At 42.6% G+C, this 14,231-nt stretch overlaps 1 protein-coding gene across 2 annotated transcripts in view; it reads right to left on the reverse strand.

Annotated features, from left to right (window-relative positions):
* LOC5504218 overlaps positions 1 to 14,191 on the reverse strand; it is a 15,881-nt gene extending 1,690 nt beyond the window's left edge. The window contains exons 1-9 of one of the 2 annotated variants that reach the window (XR_007312505.1): positions 12,806 to 14,191; positions 11,671 to 11,826; positions 7,784 to 8,182; positions 5,125 to 5,847; positions 4,451 to 4,771; positions 2,819 to 2,836; positions 2,421 to 2,585; positions 1,909 to 2,184; positions 352 to 469 (exon numbers count right to left, since the gene is read on the reverse strand). Coding sequence is in view for 1 of the 2 variants with exons in the window: in XM_001625097.3 (XP_001625147.3) it covers positions 305 to 469; positions 2,421 to 2,585; positions 2,819 to 2,836; positions 4,451 to 4,771; positions 5,125 to 5,847; positions 7,784 to 8,182; positions 11,671 to 11,826; positions 12,806 to 12,920 (2,062 nt within the window). In the remaining variant the exon portion in view is untranslated. Of the gene's footprint in view, positions 1 to 304; positions 470 to 1,908; positions 2,185 to 2,420; positions 2,586 to 2,818; positions 2,837 to 4,450; positions 4,772 to 5,124; positions 5,848 to 7,783; positions 8,183 to 11,670; positions 11,827 to 12,805 lie in introns of those variants that run through there. The other variant, XM_001625097.3, reaches the window with a different exon arrangement.
* Positions 14,192 to 14,231: the final 40 nt, after the last annotated feature.

The following is a 14,231-nucleotide window of genomic DNA, read 5'->3' on the forward strand; positions in this document are numbered from 1 at the left end:
AAAGCAACTACTGAAGAAGGCAGAGTCCATCTTCAGTGTCTGTATTTGGCCGCATGGCCAAAAGGGGCATTAACATGCTAACACTCTCTCGTCCATGTAACCTGCGCGGCAGCACAGGGCGCCTTATAAAGCAGTCCGAATAAGACTCGTATAATGTAAATCCAGAGTAATGGCTGCAATTCTGGATAAAGTCGGCCCAGCTTTCTTTCCCTTTCCTTTCCTGACTAAACCTCCACAATCCTTCAATGTCAGTTTTAATCTTTTTTAAAATTCAAAGTGTCCCTGGTGATCTAAAATTGATTACCTCCGCAATATCCCCACTTCTGGTCTAGATCGAAGCTGTACGTCGTCGCGCACCAAGGTTTTCCTTTGCTGTCTCTGATGCACTTATGGTGAACTTCACTTATGTAGATGAATGGAAAGTGGCAGCAGTCACCGCCAGCAGTACCTCCATGCGCCACGTTACAATCTAATACAAACAGAAACATGTAAGACAGTTAAACCACTTTATAATCAACCAACAAAACAAATCGCTGCCATATTACGACGCCAGTTTTTTTCTGGTTGTTTAGTTGCTTTGGTTATTTTATACTGCAAAAAAAACGATGGACTCCCAAACACCTCCGCTGGCAAGGAGAAACTATTCACTGACCCCAGAACTGAGCGATATCTCAGAGGCGATTCAAGTGGCTGCTCACATTGAGCTGGGCTCAGGGCGAAGACAAGAAAATCGAGCCGGGTTTTGGCGCGTATGTGAACGGAGATATTTTAACGAATAGAATACACATACAGAACGGCATTAAGGAAACTCGTGTTACCAGTGCGAATCTTCCTCGATAAAATTGACTAAATCCGCCGCGCGTTAAAAAACACGGCGGCGTAGTTGAGAGAGGTCGGACTTAATAGTGTGGCAATAAGCGCGGTAGAGGTGAAGAACCGACAACGCTTCAATAAAAACGAGATTGTTGAGAGGAAAGATGTCTTTAAGACGCCACACGAAGTATGCAGTCATTGCGGTCGTACGGGGCTTAAAGCTGCTAAGCTCGCGGCCAGATCTGCAATTCTTGCGGCAAACTCAACCATTCTGTAGCCGTTGTTGCGGCACTAGGCAACGAGGATCAAAGCCGAAACCTCCTGTAAGCGTAGTCTAAGAAGAAGAAGAGTCGGAAGGGTGCATGTTGGTGGAAGAATTAACATTCTGTCAATCCTGGACGTTTCCGACCATGGGCATCGATGAATATATGGAAAAAGACACAATCAAGCCAGACAACCCAAATACAGCAGGAGTGGTTTCCTCTCAAGACGTTAAACCGATTGTGCGGGTCACCAGAAAAAGCATACTCAAGCAGTTTCCAGAAGTGTTCTCCGAGGGAGTCGGCAAATTCAGTAGAATTTTAATTCGACTCGACTTTTGATCCAGTACAACCCCTACCGCGAAGTTTTCCTGAGACCCTAAGAGAAAAGCTAAAAAAAGGAGCTCGACAAGCTTACCGGTCAAGGCATCCTGGCCCGAGTCACAACACCAACACCTTAGAGGAGCTCCATGGTGGCTGCAGTCGAACGGGAAATTAAGACTTTACTTCGAACCGGAAGACATAAATAAGGCAATACAAAGATAGCAAAACCTCCTACCAACGGGGCTTCGTGGGACAAGCCCTTGACAAAGGTGAACGTGCTTTTGGCACGTGGCACTCAATGACCAAATCGTCGTGTCTGATCACATTCAATACACCCTTTTAAAGGTGTATTAAAGTCTTTGGATACGGGAAGACGACGGTTCCTTAGAGAGTAAGGTTTAAAGCTGGACATCGACATATACTACATTTGCTACGTGGAAACAGGAAAATGTCTAAAGTCCACCCTACGAACAAGACAGGCGTACAGAGATTACTAGGTCTGGCACAGTACCTTAGCAAGTTTCTTGCTCATCTGTCAGAGATAACAAAGCCACTCCGTGAGTTGACACTGCCTGAGGTGTAATGGACCTGGGACGCACACCAATAGAGCGCTTTGGAACAGCCGAAGGAAGAAGTACTATCAAAAAGCCAGTCCTAAGATACTATAACCTTGCGAATGAAGTAATTCTGCAGACCCTCTTTGGTGAAACAGATCCGTCATCATGTCGATTGGACGGAAAAGTGAAGAAAACTTTTAACAGCGACGTCTCTGGATCCGATTGGATGTCTAGAGAATATGTATAAAAGTAAAACAGTAGTCGGAAGATTCAAACGTTTCGGACTTTACTTGCAGTCCTTCATCAGGGCGGCCACGCGATGACACCTAGTAGGAGCCTGGAGCGACATACACGTATAGATGGGTCGATGGAAACACAGGGAACCTGCATGAGGTACCAGAAAAACCGAGTCGCATAGCTACATAATATTTCTATTCCTTTTGAGCTCCGCAGTGCTTATGCTTACGTGGACAGAAGCCCCAGTCTTTGTCGTTGTCATAGTTGTTGGTAGTAGCGCACCATCTGAAGTTTCTCTCGGTGCGGATGCACCTGTTCTGTTCAACTCCCTTGTATGTGAATGGAAAAGAGCAACACGCGCCATTTGAATTTCCCTCGTGTGTTGGCATACAGCCTGGAATAGAAATGAAAAAAGGGTTATTTCTTACTGAAATATTTGATTGCGTTTCGCGTTCGCGTAGGAACGTTTTGTTCGTGATTTTTGATGTTTATATTCGTGTTGTTTTTTATTTGTGTTTTTGTTTATGCAATTGTTTGCGTCGGTGTCGTGTGGCTGTTGTTGTTGTTGTTGTTGTTGTTGTTGTTTTATTTATACATATTGTTTATGTTGTGTTTATGTCGCCTTACCAGCTGGTATGATGATAACTGAAATAAAAAAGAAAGAAAATTTTTATATGAGGTTCTAACTCTTTTAAAAAGAAAGAGTAACAGCATTATCATTTAACGACACCAGGGGGTCATAGGTGTGGACAATCAATTCCCCACATTCTTGTATTAAATTCGTTTCACGGCGTTTTCGTGAATCAGGCTATTTTAAGACGCACGAATTAGCCAATCAGATGCGACCCATGTGTCGAATCTTTGGCTGAGCTCAACTGCACGCGCCGTCTCAAACAAAAAGCAATGTACTTTGACTTTCGTTGCTCTCTCTTTCAATGTGTATTTATAAATCCAACTCTGCCTACGACTATAGATAAAGCTTGTAATTCCTTTGAGAAACAAACCAAAATCGACGGATGATGGATCCCTGGGTAGGAAGCCTAAAGGGTTGGAAAAAAAGGGAGACGGAAAACGAGGCATGCGCTCCATTCTCTCCTGGCATGCAGGGGTCTGTCCCTAATCTTCCCCAGCCCTTTGCCTTTGCATGCTACGCACGCTGGATGATGGATAAAAAACTATTCCTTAACTGTAATTTTCACGTGCAGCCTCACGTTACTTACGCGCGTGACCAGCGTCAACGTAGTTGTTTGGCTCGTGTGCGCGAGTCTAGAAATAGCCCGATTAACCCATCCATTACTATTGGGCATAGACGTCTTTCAAAAGCAAATCCAAGCAATGTAATATAATTGAGTGTTGTCAAAATATCAACCTTGTTTTCTGACCAACTCGTGAACAAATGCTTAAACTCAATTTCTCACCAAAAAACCCACAATATTCCGGCGCAATAAACACAAGCAAACACAGATTAATTTACAAGTGGGTACCTTTATTGGGCTCCATCAGGTCCCATTTTACAGCCATCAGCCACAATTATTAAAGTTAACATCTCTATAACAATTGAGCTGACATTTTAGGCCCCTTAACATACCTGCACCGAATCATGTATGTTTTTTACACAGAGGCGGGTAAACTCCTCCCACATTCTCAGTTTTTTTAAACACTCTTTGTCCTAAAGCCAAGAAAAACATTACCAGGTCCAAGGAACCCAGAATAAGCCAGAAAACAATTTTTGAATAAGGTTGGGTGGCAATGTTCCACATTGGTGAGTAAGATACCATTCACTAGAATTCCTTTCTTACTCTGTGAAGCCCGGACAAGGAATTATCCCATTTAATCTACCTCAGCGTGCAAACATCCTTAAGCACAGCATTAATTTGCCCCAATGATGATGTCCTAAGGCACCCTTCAGATATGAAAAAGCTGTAATTTTGAAGCAAATCGTAAGAAAAACTGTTGTCAGCAACAGGCCGTAACAGTGCCGTCGCTAGACTGAAGAGACATCGCCGCAGTGCATTGTTGGAAACATGCCGTCTTGGGTCAGCGGTAGCTAAACTTTACCAGTAGTGTTGGAAATGGAATATGGAGGAGGTTTCTGTTTTCAATCTGTTTTTCTCACAAATTTGTTCAAATGTAATCAGGAGTTAACCGGTTAACGAAAACGCCCTGCCACTAACGTAATACAAATGATTGCCCCTACCGTTTGCCCATACTCTCCCCGTGCTCATAGTTTAAATTAGTAGAATTGATCAGCTCACATACCTGCCGAAGGGAGAGATAAAGACGTCGTAGTCTGCACAGGTGGGGGCGATGGCAGTAGAGGGGACGTTGGTGGCGACGAGACTGGTGTAGCAGCTATAGGCGGAGGCAAGGCCGAGGTAGGAGGGGGTGGGGTAGGGCGTGTAGTGGAGGCCGGTGTGGTGGGTGTGGTAGGTGCCGTAGGTCGAGTGGTCTGTATCGGTGGTGGTGGTGGTGGAAGTGGTGGTGGTGGTGGCGGTGGTGGCTCGGGTGCTAGCGGAGGTAGCGGTGGTGGTGCTGGTGTAGCTGGTTTTGGTGTTGTCGGTGTTGTCGGCGGTGCTGTTGCTGCAAAGACACAAAGATCATAATTGGCACAGAAAGTACTCGAAAAATACAGCCCGAGTCGTTTGTCTTGATGATCGACGTGATTAGCGTATGTCCCTCAGACGCAATGATACTTCAAAGCTTTTAATGAAACTAAAATTACTTTTTGCTTTAGTAAAAAATTTACGAGCGCATTTAAAGATCTTGGGTCTTTGGATCTACTTTCTTTTGCTTGAGACTACGCGTTCTATATTCCTTCACATTTGTGCTAGGTAATAGTATTCGTTAATGTCTAACTCGTTTTCGGGCCATAGTAATACTTTTCAATGACCTCATTTTCGGGACAACAGTTATACTCGTTAATAATGACTTACTCGTTTTCGGGTTCTTAGACACGATCACAACGACTTGCATGGCAAAAATACATCTCTCAGCGATGACTACCGAAACAGCTTTCCTACCATTCAGTAAAAGGTTATACACATTTGACGGGTCGATGGCGTTAAAAGTTATCTTGATCATTGTATTCCCTATAATATCTCTGAGCTGTGGAAATGTCTCAGTTACAACGTTCTTCTGCTGTGTGTTTGAAGCCGGCTTGGCAATGGCCCTCAAAACTTGTTCCACATTTGTTTTCTTGACAGGCTTTTGCTCGTGCTTTTTTACTTGTGATGTATAAGTTGAATGTCTTCTTTGACCGGAAACCTTACGGACTTGATCATGTGATGTCGTTCTCTGGGGCACATTGCTCTTGGAAGCATCTCCGTCTTTTATCCGTTTTCGAATGTTTGTATTGGACGAATGGATCTTCCTTCCTGCATTTTTGTACCGGTGGTTACAGGGGATAACATTACGTATCGTCCTCTTATTCCCGTGAACTCTTGCATCTCTACCCATATTTGTCTTCTTTTCAAATGCTTCTTTTACCACATCTCCATTGTCCAAAGTCCCTTTAGGTGCAGTACCGGTGGCTTTAGGCATTAGGAATTTCAGCTCAAAAACTTTGCCGTAGACGTAGTAACCTTGTGGTTTTAGGTTTGAGAGGAGTGTGAAAGGTATACCGGCATCGTTGATAAATTCCATCCTTAAACAGACCACTTAGAAGAAAAAATGCAACATATTAGATCATTAGTCATCAGTGTGATATTGTCGTTTTAATATTTGTGCACCATAGTGTAATATGGCCAGGTTAGGTTTATAAAGGCATTGGGCATCCTTTGTAGTGTATCATCATTGTGATCAGGGGTTATCCAACGCTTGCCAGTTGGTATTTCATGTAGCTATCAATTTGGTTAGGATCAGGGGTGGGGTCGGGGTTGCGGTTGCGGTTAGGGTTGGGGTTGCGACTGCGGTTATTGTTAGGGTTGGGGTTAGGGTTGCGGTTGCGGTTGGGGTTGGGGTTGCGATTGCGGTTAGGGTTGGGGTTAGGGTTAGGGTTAGGGTTAGGGTTAGGGTTAGGGTTAGGGTTGGGGTTGGGGTTGGGGTTGGGGTTAGGGTTAGGGTTAGGGTTGGGGTTAGGGTTAGGGTTGGGGTTAGGGTTAGGGTTAGGGTTAGGGTTAGGGTTAGGGGTTAGGGTTAGGGTTAGGGTTAGGGTTGGGGTTGGGGTTGGGGTTGGGGTTAGGGTTAGGGTTAGGGTTGGGGTTAGGGTTAGGGTTGGGGTTAGGGTTAGGGTTAGGGTTAGGGTTAGGGTTAGGGTTAGGGTTAGGGTTAGGGTTAGGGTTAGGGTTAGGGTTAGGGTTAGGGTTAGGGTTAGGGTTAGGGTTAGGGTTAGGGTTGGGGTTGGGGTTGGGGTTGGGGTTAGGGTTAGGGTTAGGGTTGGGGTTGGGGTTAGGGTTAGGGTTGGGGTTAGGGTTAGGGTTAGGGTTAGGGTTAGGGTTAGGGGTTAGGGTTAGGGTTAGGGTTAGGGTTAGGGGTTAGGGTTAGGGTTAGGGTTAGAGTTAGGGTTAGGGTTAGGGTTAGGGTTAGGGTTAGGGTTGGCCTTGCCGTCAGTGTTAGGGTTGGGGTTGGGGTTAGAGTTGGGGTTAGGGTTGGGGTTAGGGTTAGAGTTAGGGTTAGGGTTAGGGTTAGGGTTAGGGTTAGGGTTGGCCTTGCCGTCAGTGTTAGGGTTGGGGTTGGGGTTAGAGTTGGGGTTAGGGTTAGGGTTAGGGTTGGGGTTAGGGTTGGGGATGCGGTTGCGGTTGCGGTTGCGGTTGCGGTTAGAGCTGGGGTTAGGGTTGGGGTTGGGGTTGGGGTTGGGGTTGGGGTTAGGGTTAGGGTTAGGGTTGGGGTTAGGGTTAGGGTTGGGGTTAGGGTTAGGGTTAGGGTTAGGGTTAGGGGTTAGGGTTAGGGTTAGGGTTAGGGTTAGGGGTTAGGGTTAGGGTTAGAGTTAGGGTTAGGGTTAGGGTTAGGGTTAGGGTTAGGGTTGGCCTTGCCGTCAGTGTTAGGGTTGGGGTTGGGGTTAGAGTTGGGGTTAGGGTTGGGGTTAGGGTTAGAGTTAGGGTTAGGGTTAGGGTTAGGGTTAGGGTTAGGGTTGGCCTTGCCGTCAGTGTTAGGGTTGGGGTTGGGGTTAGAGTTGGGGTTAGGGTTAGGGTTAGGGTTGGGGTTAGGGTTGGGGATGCGGTTGCGGTTGCGGTTGCGGTTGCGGTTAGAGCTGGGGTTAGGGTTGGGGTTGCGGTTAGGGTCAGTATCTAGGACAAACAATATTTTTGGCTACATGAAGTACCAACCCACTAGTTAAGTTAAGTTTACGGTTCGGGCGCCATTGCCGCCTCGTCTAACAAATGTTGTGATAGATGAAAACCGATTCGTTGTCTTACTTATACAATGGCGATAACTATACGGTGGGCAATGGGAAACTGAGGCATTGCCCCTTAATGCTACAACTATACGTGAACTTTATGTGAGGTTAAGATTAAAATTAGAAGCAACGAAACGAAGCAAGGACAAGTAAGCTTCTTTCTCGAATGTAATGGAGGATTATTGAATAAACCGTGGCCCATGGATAACTAACGCATTGTTCCTTTAAGTTAGCTAGCTCGATGTTTGTCTGCTCACCTTTAGTAGCGGCGCTATTCCTGACGTATTTTCGTGTGAGGTTCTGCGCGTGCTCTCCTTTTTTCGTCTTGTTCACAGGCTTGTACGACTGGTGTACTGCTGGTGTTTTCCCTCCCCCTTTTTGTTTATTGTTAACTATTATTTTTGGTTTTTCTACGAATGGGGCTGCCGTAGTCCCTCCGCCTGTCGTCACATTCCCGCCAGCTGTAGCCCCTCCCCCAGTCGTACCACCCACTTTAGCCTTCCCTCCTCCTGCATTTGGTGTCGAGGTTGCGTTTGCTATGGAGCTGTTTTCAGTGTAGATATTGAAGATGTGGCGATTCAAAGTCATATTGCGCAGTGCTTCTTGTATCGTCTTCATAACGATTCTAGTTGCGGCTTTTCTTGCTGCTATTGCTCCTTGAAAACAATGAGTTGAAGGACACTGTTTTGCTTTTGTTTAGAATATGTCAACCCCTTCATAATTAAAACAAAAACATTCTATTCCTCAAAACAAAATCTTATTCTTATTCGTTTTTCGTTTCCTCTGCCAAGATATTATTTCTCGGGTTACCAAAAACTGGTATTCGACTCAAATTTTTGTCTTTAATAAGACTTCTTTCATTATTGACTACTGTGACTCTGTGTGGGGGTGTTGCGGACAGGTCAACAGCACCTCTGTTGAGGCTCTACAAAGGCGCGCTGCTCGCATTGTAGTGACAATGCTATGGACATCCTGAAATGGCCCACATTGATGGACAGGCGTGATGCGCATATTTTAAATATAGTTAAGAAATGTTTGAAGGGGCACTGCCCTCAGTATTTCAATAATTATTTTTGTTATAATAGAAATATCTGCACGCGCACTACCTGCCAAAGCAATAAGCTTCATTTGCTTGCAGTAAGGACTGAAATAGCGATACGATCTTTTTACTATACGGTTGATATGTTTTTTATAATTCTTTATACTTAAACATATGCATATATATGTTGATAACGACCATGACCTGGACTGTAACAGTGATAATGTTGTTTACAATATGTACGACAAATAAGTTCCGGGTATGCATTAATAACCATAAAAGAAGAATAGTTACCCACAAGAAAAGATCAGTGGCTGAGAGGCCTCATGCTAATTAAGGCTTGACTATGGGCTTATACGCGGAACACAATTATTTTCTTGAATATCTCTTGAAGTATACATGATATGGCAATAAAGCTTTGCGTAGTCGTAGATCGTGGTACAACAGTTGAAACAGTTGTTGCCGTGGGAACGCGTTTAATTGCATAAATTTGAATTTTAATTAGCTAGAATCATTCAAGTAAAAATTGGGAACATTTAGGCAAAACAATTTGGAAATCTTAAGGCATGTATTTGTAAATTGATATTACACAGATATGAAATAGCCTTTGCACTTGGTCCAGCTATTAAGTTTAGCAAAATATAGAATTTTATGTTCCACGCTAACCGTTTTCATGGTTACGGGATCGATGGACCAGATGCAAAGTCTATTTATTATTGGGCTTTTGACTATGCATAAGTATATAAGCTTAGAACACCAAATTACACTTTATAAGTTTTCCCCATTTTCGTTTAAAGTTTTTAGCTAATAAGTATGTAAATATATGCACATTTGCTGCTTCCATGGCAACAGACTGTGCAGATCATCTTTTTCTCCTATGGTTATTCACCATGCCAAATTTAGTTGTTGTAGGTTATCGCAGTCTTGTATTTTGGAAAATGCTTGGATATCCGACTATGAGCGTGCACATTCGGCCTGCTCAGACACAATGATATCTCACATGATGATATTGAAATAAAGTTTAAAAACAAATTTCAATAGTGTTTCGTGGTATTAACACTTCAAAGGAACGATATCCGTCATGTCATGTTGGAAATTAAAAAAGTATTTTAAAATTCTGATACAGCGCGCGCTACTTTTAAACTTGCAAAAGTGATGGAAGGGTTCACTGCGGTGAGGATTGTACCACGCATCCTCCGTGACGTGGATCCCAAGCATCTATCTATCTATCTATCTATCTATCTATCTATCTATCTATCTATCTATCTATCTATCTATCTATCTATCTATCTATCTATCTATCTATCTATCTATCTATCTATCTATCTATCTATCTATCTATCTATCTATCTATCTATCTATCTATCTATCTATCTATCTATCTATCTATCTATCTATCTATCTATCTATCTATCTATCTATCTATCTATCTATCTATCTATCTATCTATCTATCTATCTATCTATCTATCTATCTATCTATCTATCTATCTATCTATCTATCTATCTATCTATCTATCTATCTATCTATCTATCTATCTATCTATCTATCTATCTATCTATCTATCTATCTATCTATCTATCTATCTATCTATCTATCTATCTATCTATCTATCTATCTATCTATCTATCTATCTATCTATCTATCTATCTATCTATCTATCTATCTATCTATCTATCTATCTATCTATCTATCTATCTATCTATCTACTTTGAAATAAGATTTTCAGTGCGTGCGCGAGCGTTTGCAACAGTTTTTTGCAGCGCGCGCAGGTAGTGAAAGCTTTAGCTTCAAAAACGTAAACTTGACTTAATCTTTGCTGAATCTTCGTTTTTACAAAATATGGGAAATACCATAACCCGAAAAGGCTGAGATCAATTTAAAGTCAATTTTGGGGAACTTGAAACGCTTATTTTCTTTTTGTTTCTTTTACTTCAGGGAAGCTTTTGAATGACGAATTCCGTGTTATGTATATGCGCGCGCTCAACGCCACTAGCGTAGCAACGTCGTAACTGAGCAACACTAATGTCAGTAAACCCTTAATGAGAACGACTTTTTTTTATAACCAAACCCGTCGTACCGGGCGCGGGCGCAGTTAATCTAGACATGTTTCTAGACAGGGTCTTTTTATGCGCGCACATTACATTTCCCGGAAATAACGGCGTTATTTTGTATTTGTTATTGTTAGAACGCGCACTTATCTTTATCACGTGTAACTACAGTTGCTTGCCTCAGTCACCCTGAGGAAGGCAGGTACACAGCCGAAATATAGGCGAAATATTAGTTAAATTGTATCGAGAACCTTGTTTTGACAACACAAAAAGATGCTTGTGATTTATCTTTATCTACAATATAGTATATAATATTTTTATCTTTTAGATCATAGTGTTAAATGTTTATATATTTCAGCATATTTGTATTAACTCTACTCTACTCTACTCTACTCTACTCTACTCTACTCTACTCTACTCTACTCTACTCTACTCTACTCTACTCTACTCTACTCTACTCTACTCTACTCTACTCTACTCTACTCTACTCTACTCTACTCTACTCTACTCTACTCTACTCTACTCTACTCTACTCTACTCTACTCTACTCTACTCTACTCTACTCTACTCTACTCTACTCTACTCTACTCTACTCTACTCTACTCTACTCTACTCTACTCCACTCCACTCCACTCCACTCCACTCTACTCTACTCTACTCTACTCTACTCTACTCTACTCTACTCTACTCTACTCTACTCTACTCTACTCTACTCTACTCTACTCTACTCTACTCTACTCTACTCTACTCTACTCTACTCTACTCTACTCTACTCTACTCTACTCTACTCTACTCTACTCTACTCTACTCTACTCTACTCTACTCTATTCTTCAAGGCAGACTCTGAAGAAGTCTTATTAAAGACGAAAATTTGGCAGAGTCGAATACCAGTTTTTAATGCATTTTATTTATTCTTTTGTTTCTTGGGACTAGAAATTTTAAAAGAAACGTAACGGTGCTAAAATCCGCCATCAAATGTTTCATCAAATATATTGGCCAGCACCATTTAACAGTGAATGGTCTACCCACCCACCCCATCCCACTGGTATCATACCTGCGGCTGCCCCGGCTTTCATCCCTGCTCTCTCTCCTGCATAAGCGCCCGCGAGCGCACCCTTCTCAGCGGCTTCCTTCTGACCCAGAGTGGCACCCGCATGCGCACCTGCCTTAGCGGCAACCTTCACTAACATCAGGGGCTCCGGGGCGGGCGCTGCGGACACAATCACGCTCTTCTAAGATACTGTTAAAGCAGCAGCGTCATGGTACAGCGCTTGTCTGGAGTCAGTATTTATTGTAGGCTTTTAATTGTCTACAAACAGTTGAACTTTAAGCTGTCATTACCTTGTTAATATAATATGCAATATTTTATTGAAAACTATGTTTGTTGGAAGTTTTTGGTCATTTCCTTTGAATTTAAGTCTCCCACGTGTACCAAACTAGGGTCATAAGTCAAAATTAGAATTTGACTGAAATTAATTTTGTCCGGGCCGGAGAGCTATTACCATGACACTGCCCCTTTAAAGTCGCATTGTCACCAGTATACTTTCGGCCGATTACGTAACATTCTCCGGTCCTCTAGAAGAAAACTGGTGACAATGCAGCAACGTTTACTAGACTAGGGTGAGTACTATGGAATGCCGGCAAATCAGATACGCCCCTCTTCTGACTAGCAGATGGCCGCGCAAGTAAAATACTCGAGTGAACAGACTGGAAAAAACGCTTTTTATATCGATATAAAATTGAAATATTCCTATTTACTTTAATCACAATTCACCATTCTAGATTCAAACGAGTACATAGTAATTTATCTAGGCTATTTCATTAACAAGTTCCTCTTGTTGACAAAACTGAAAAGAACAAATTCATCGTCCTTCGTCTTTCCATTCAGGGTTGAAAGCAACACTTCCAATTCGTAGTTCTGCTTTTTATGCCTTAAGTTCACATTAGGACTTGCTTAGAAGATTGAAATTTGTTTCAATCAATGAAGTTTGTTAATGGTAAAAAAATGGCGCTTACGCTGCTTTTGAATTCCCTTTCAATTCATTGTCTAGTCGCATAGTTAAGTATCATGTCTCTATACCGACGGAGCTCCGCGCGCGGCGTTTTAGCTCCGCTAAGAAAAAGATTTATTTCGGACTACCGGAACGTTAGGTTTTTTTTAGGACCCCAACCCAGAATGACCAACTTACCGGGAGCATAGGGCTGAGTGTCTTGTTCGGTTAAAGCCTCGTATACACACAGTATCGCTAAAAGGATACTGTACTTACTAGGTAGGGTTGAAATTCGCTTTCCGTTTCTGAACATGTTTTATCTTTTAACAAATGATACGTGATACATGAGCTATCTCAAGAGGTCACAAGCACCGACTGTGTGACGTCACAGTACATGACTGACATTCATGACCATGAATATTTTAATAAAGTAAATCGATCGAATGTTTGTTGTTCCTTTACACAAATGACACACGCATCCAAAACAAATAATAAAATATTGTTCTCTCTTGGTTTTAAATACGATTTCGTTAGCGCGCCCCGCTCAAATTGGAACTGAGGCTTCAAAAACAGGGCGTCAAAAAAAGCTTCCATCGTTGCCGATATCACGCAACCGGCTGTTGCTCCTCTTCGAGAATCGACGGTGTCCACCTTACGTTTACATTTAAGACGCGTTGCTGGTTCATTCTTAGAACATGCCGTACTCATCTCATGCGCCAACATTTGATTTCATATACAACATTATGACTTCTTGTCACTCTGCACCAGTCTGCATCCTTGGTTCGCAAGGTGTACTCGTTGAATTTCCAGATGGCAACAAAGGTATATAGGGTTTACGGGGGAGGGGAGGTGAAGTGATAGGTCATCGAATCTGCCGATCCGCTCATCTTTTTTATATCAAGTTTTGCTTTAATCCGAATCCGCCACGGATTCGGATTAGAAAAGTCAAGGATTGACAAAATCGCCAATTGCCAAAGAAGCTTTTGTGATGCAATTCACAGGTTCTGATATCAAGAAAGAGCCGTAATTGCGCTTTCCTGCCGCGTGCGGTGATATCATTGCTGGCTGCATTTCGAAACTAACGCTATCAAGGTAAGTAAACGCATCTACTCCATCAAGTGGTTTACCATCTGATGTTGGATTGATATTCATCGTTTTTCCGGTGATATTCAAGCTAGTTTTTTTGTTTCTGACTTTTCTTGCAGATGGAGACGATGGGGTTGCAGAATAGGTTGTTCATCGGCGTCAAGACCTTCTAGCTGTAAGGTCAGAGTCGAGAACTTCGGCAACCATGAGAATTTATCGGGCTGGCGACGTGAAATTTACAACAGAAGAACTGGATTTGCATCGACGTAGCAGATAAGTGGTGTTCAGAATGGAATGGATTCGGATTCATACCTCCATAATCAAGAATAACTTCAGATTACCGACATTTCGCAAAGAAAAATCAATTGCTTTCGCCCTTATTCTGTATTTTTTGTGGATTTTGTTAGAGCTCTGCTCGAAATATTTTCATAATGCACCAGTCAATTGACAGACCAGACCCCCAGGGCATACCGGGGAGGTTACGCGGTCAGGTGGGGGTTTAACACCTGTTTTACACCTGTAATCAACGGAGGGTAGG

Source organism: Nematostella vectensis, chromosome 8 (assembly GCF_932526225.1).
Source record: "Nematostella vectensis chromosome 8, jaNemVect1.1, whole genome shotgun sequence".
NCBI classification, from domain to species: Eukaryota; Metazoa; Cnidaria; class Anthozoa; order Actiniaria; family Edwardsiidae; genus Nematostella; species Nematostella vectensis.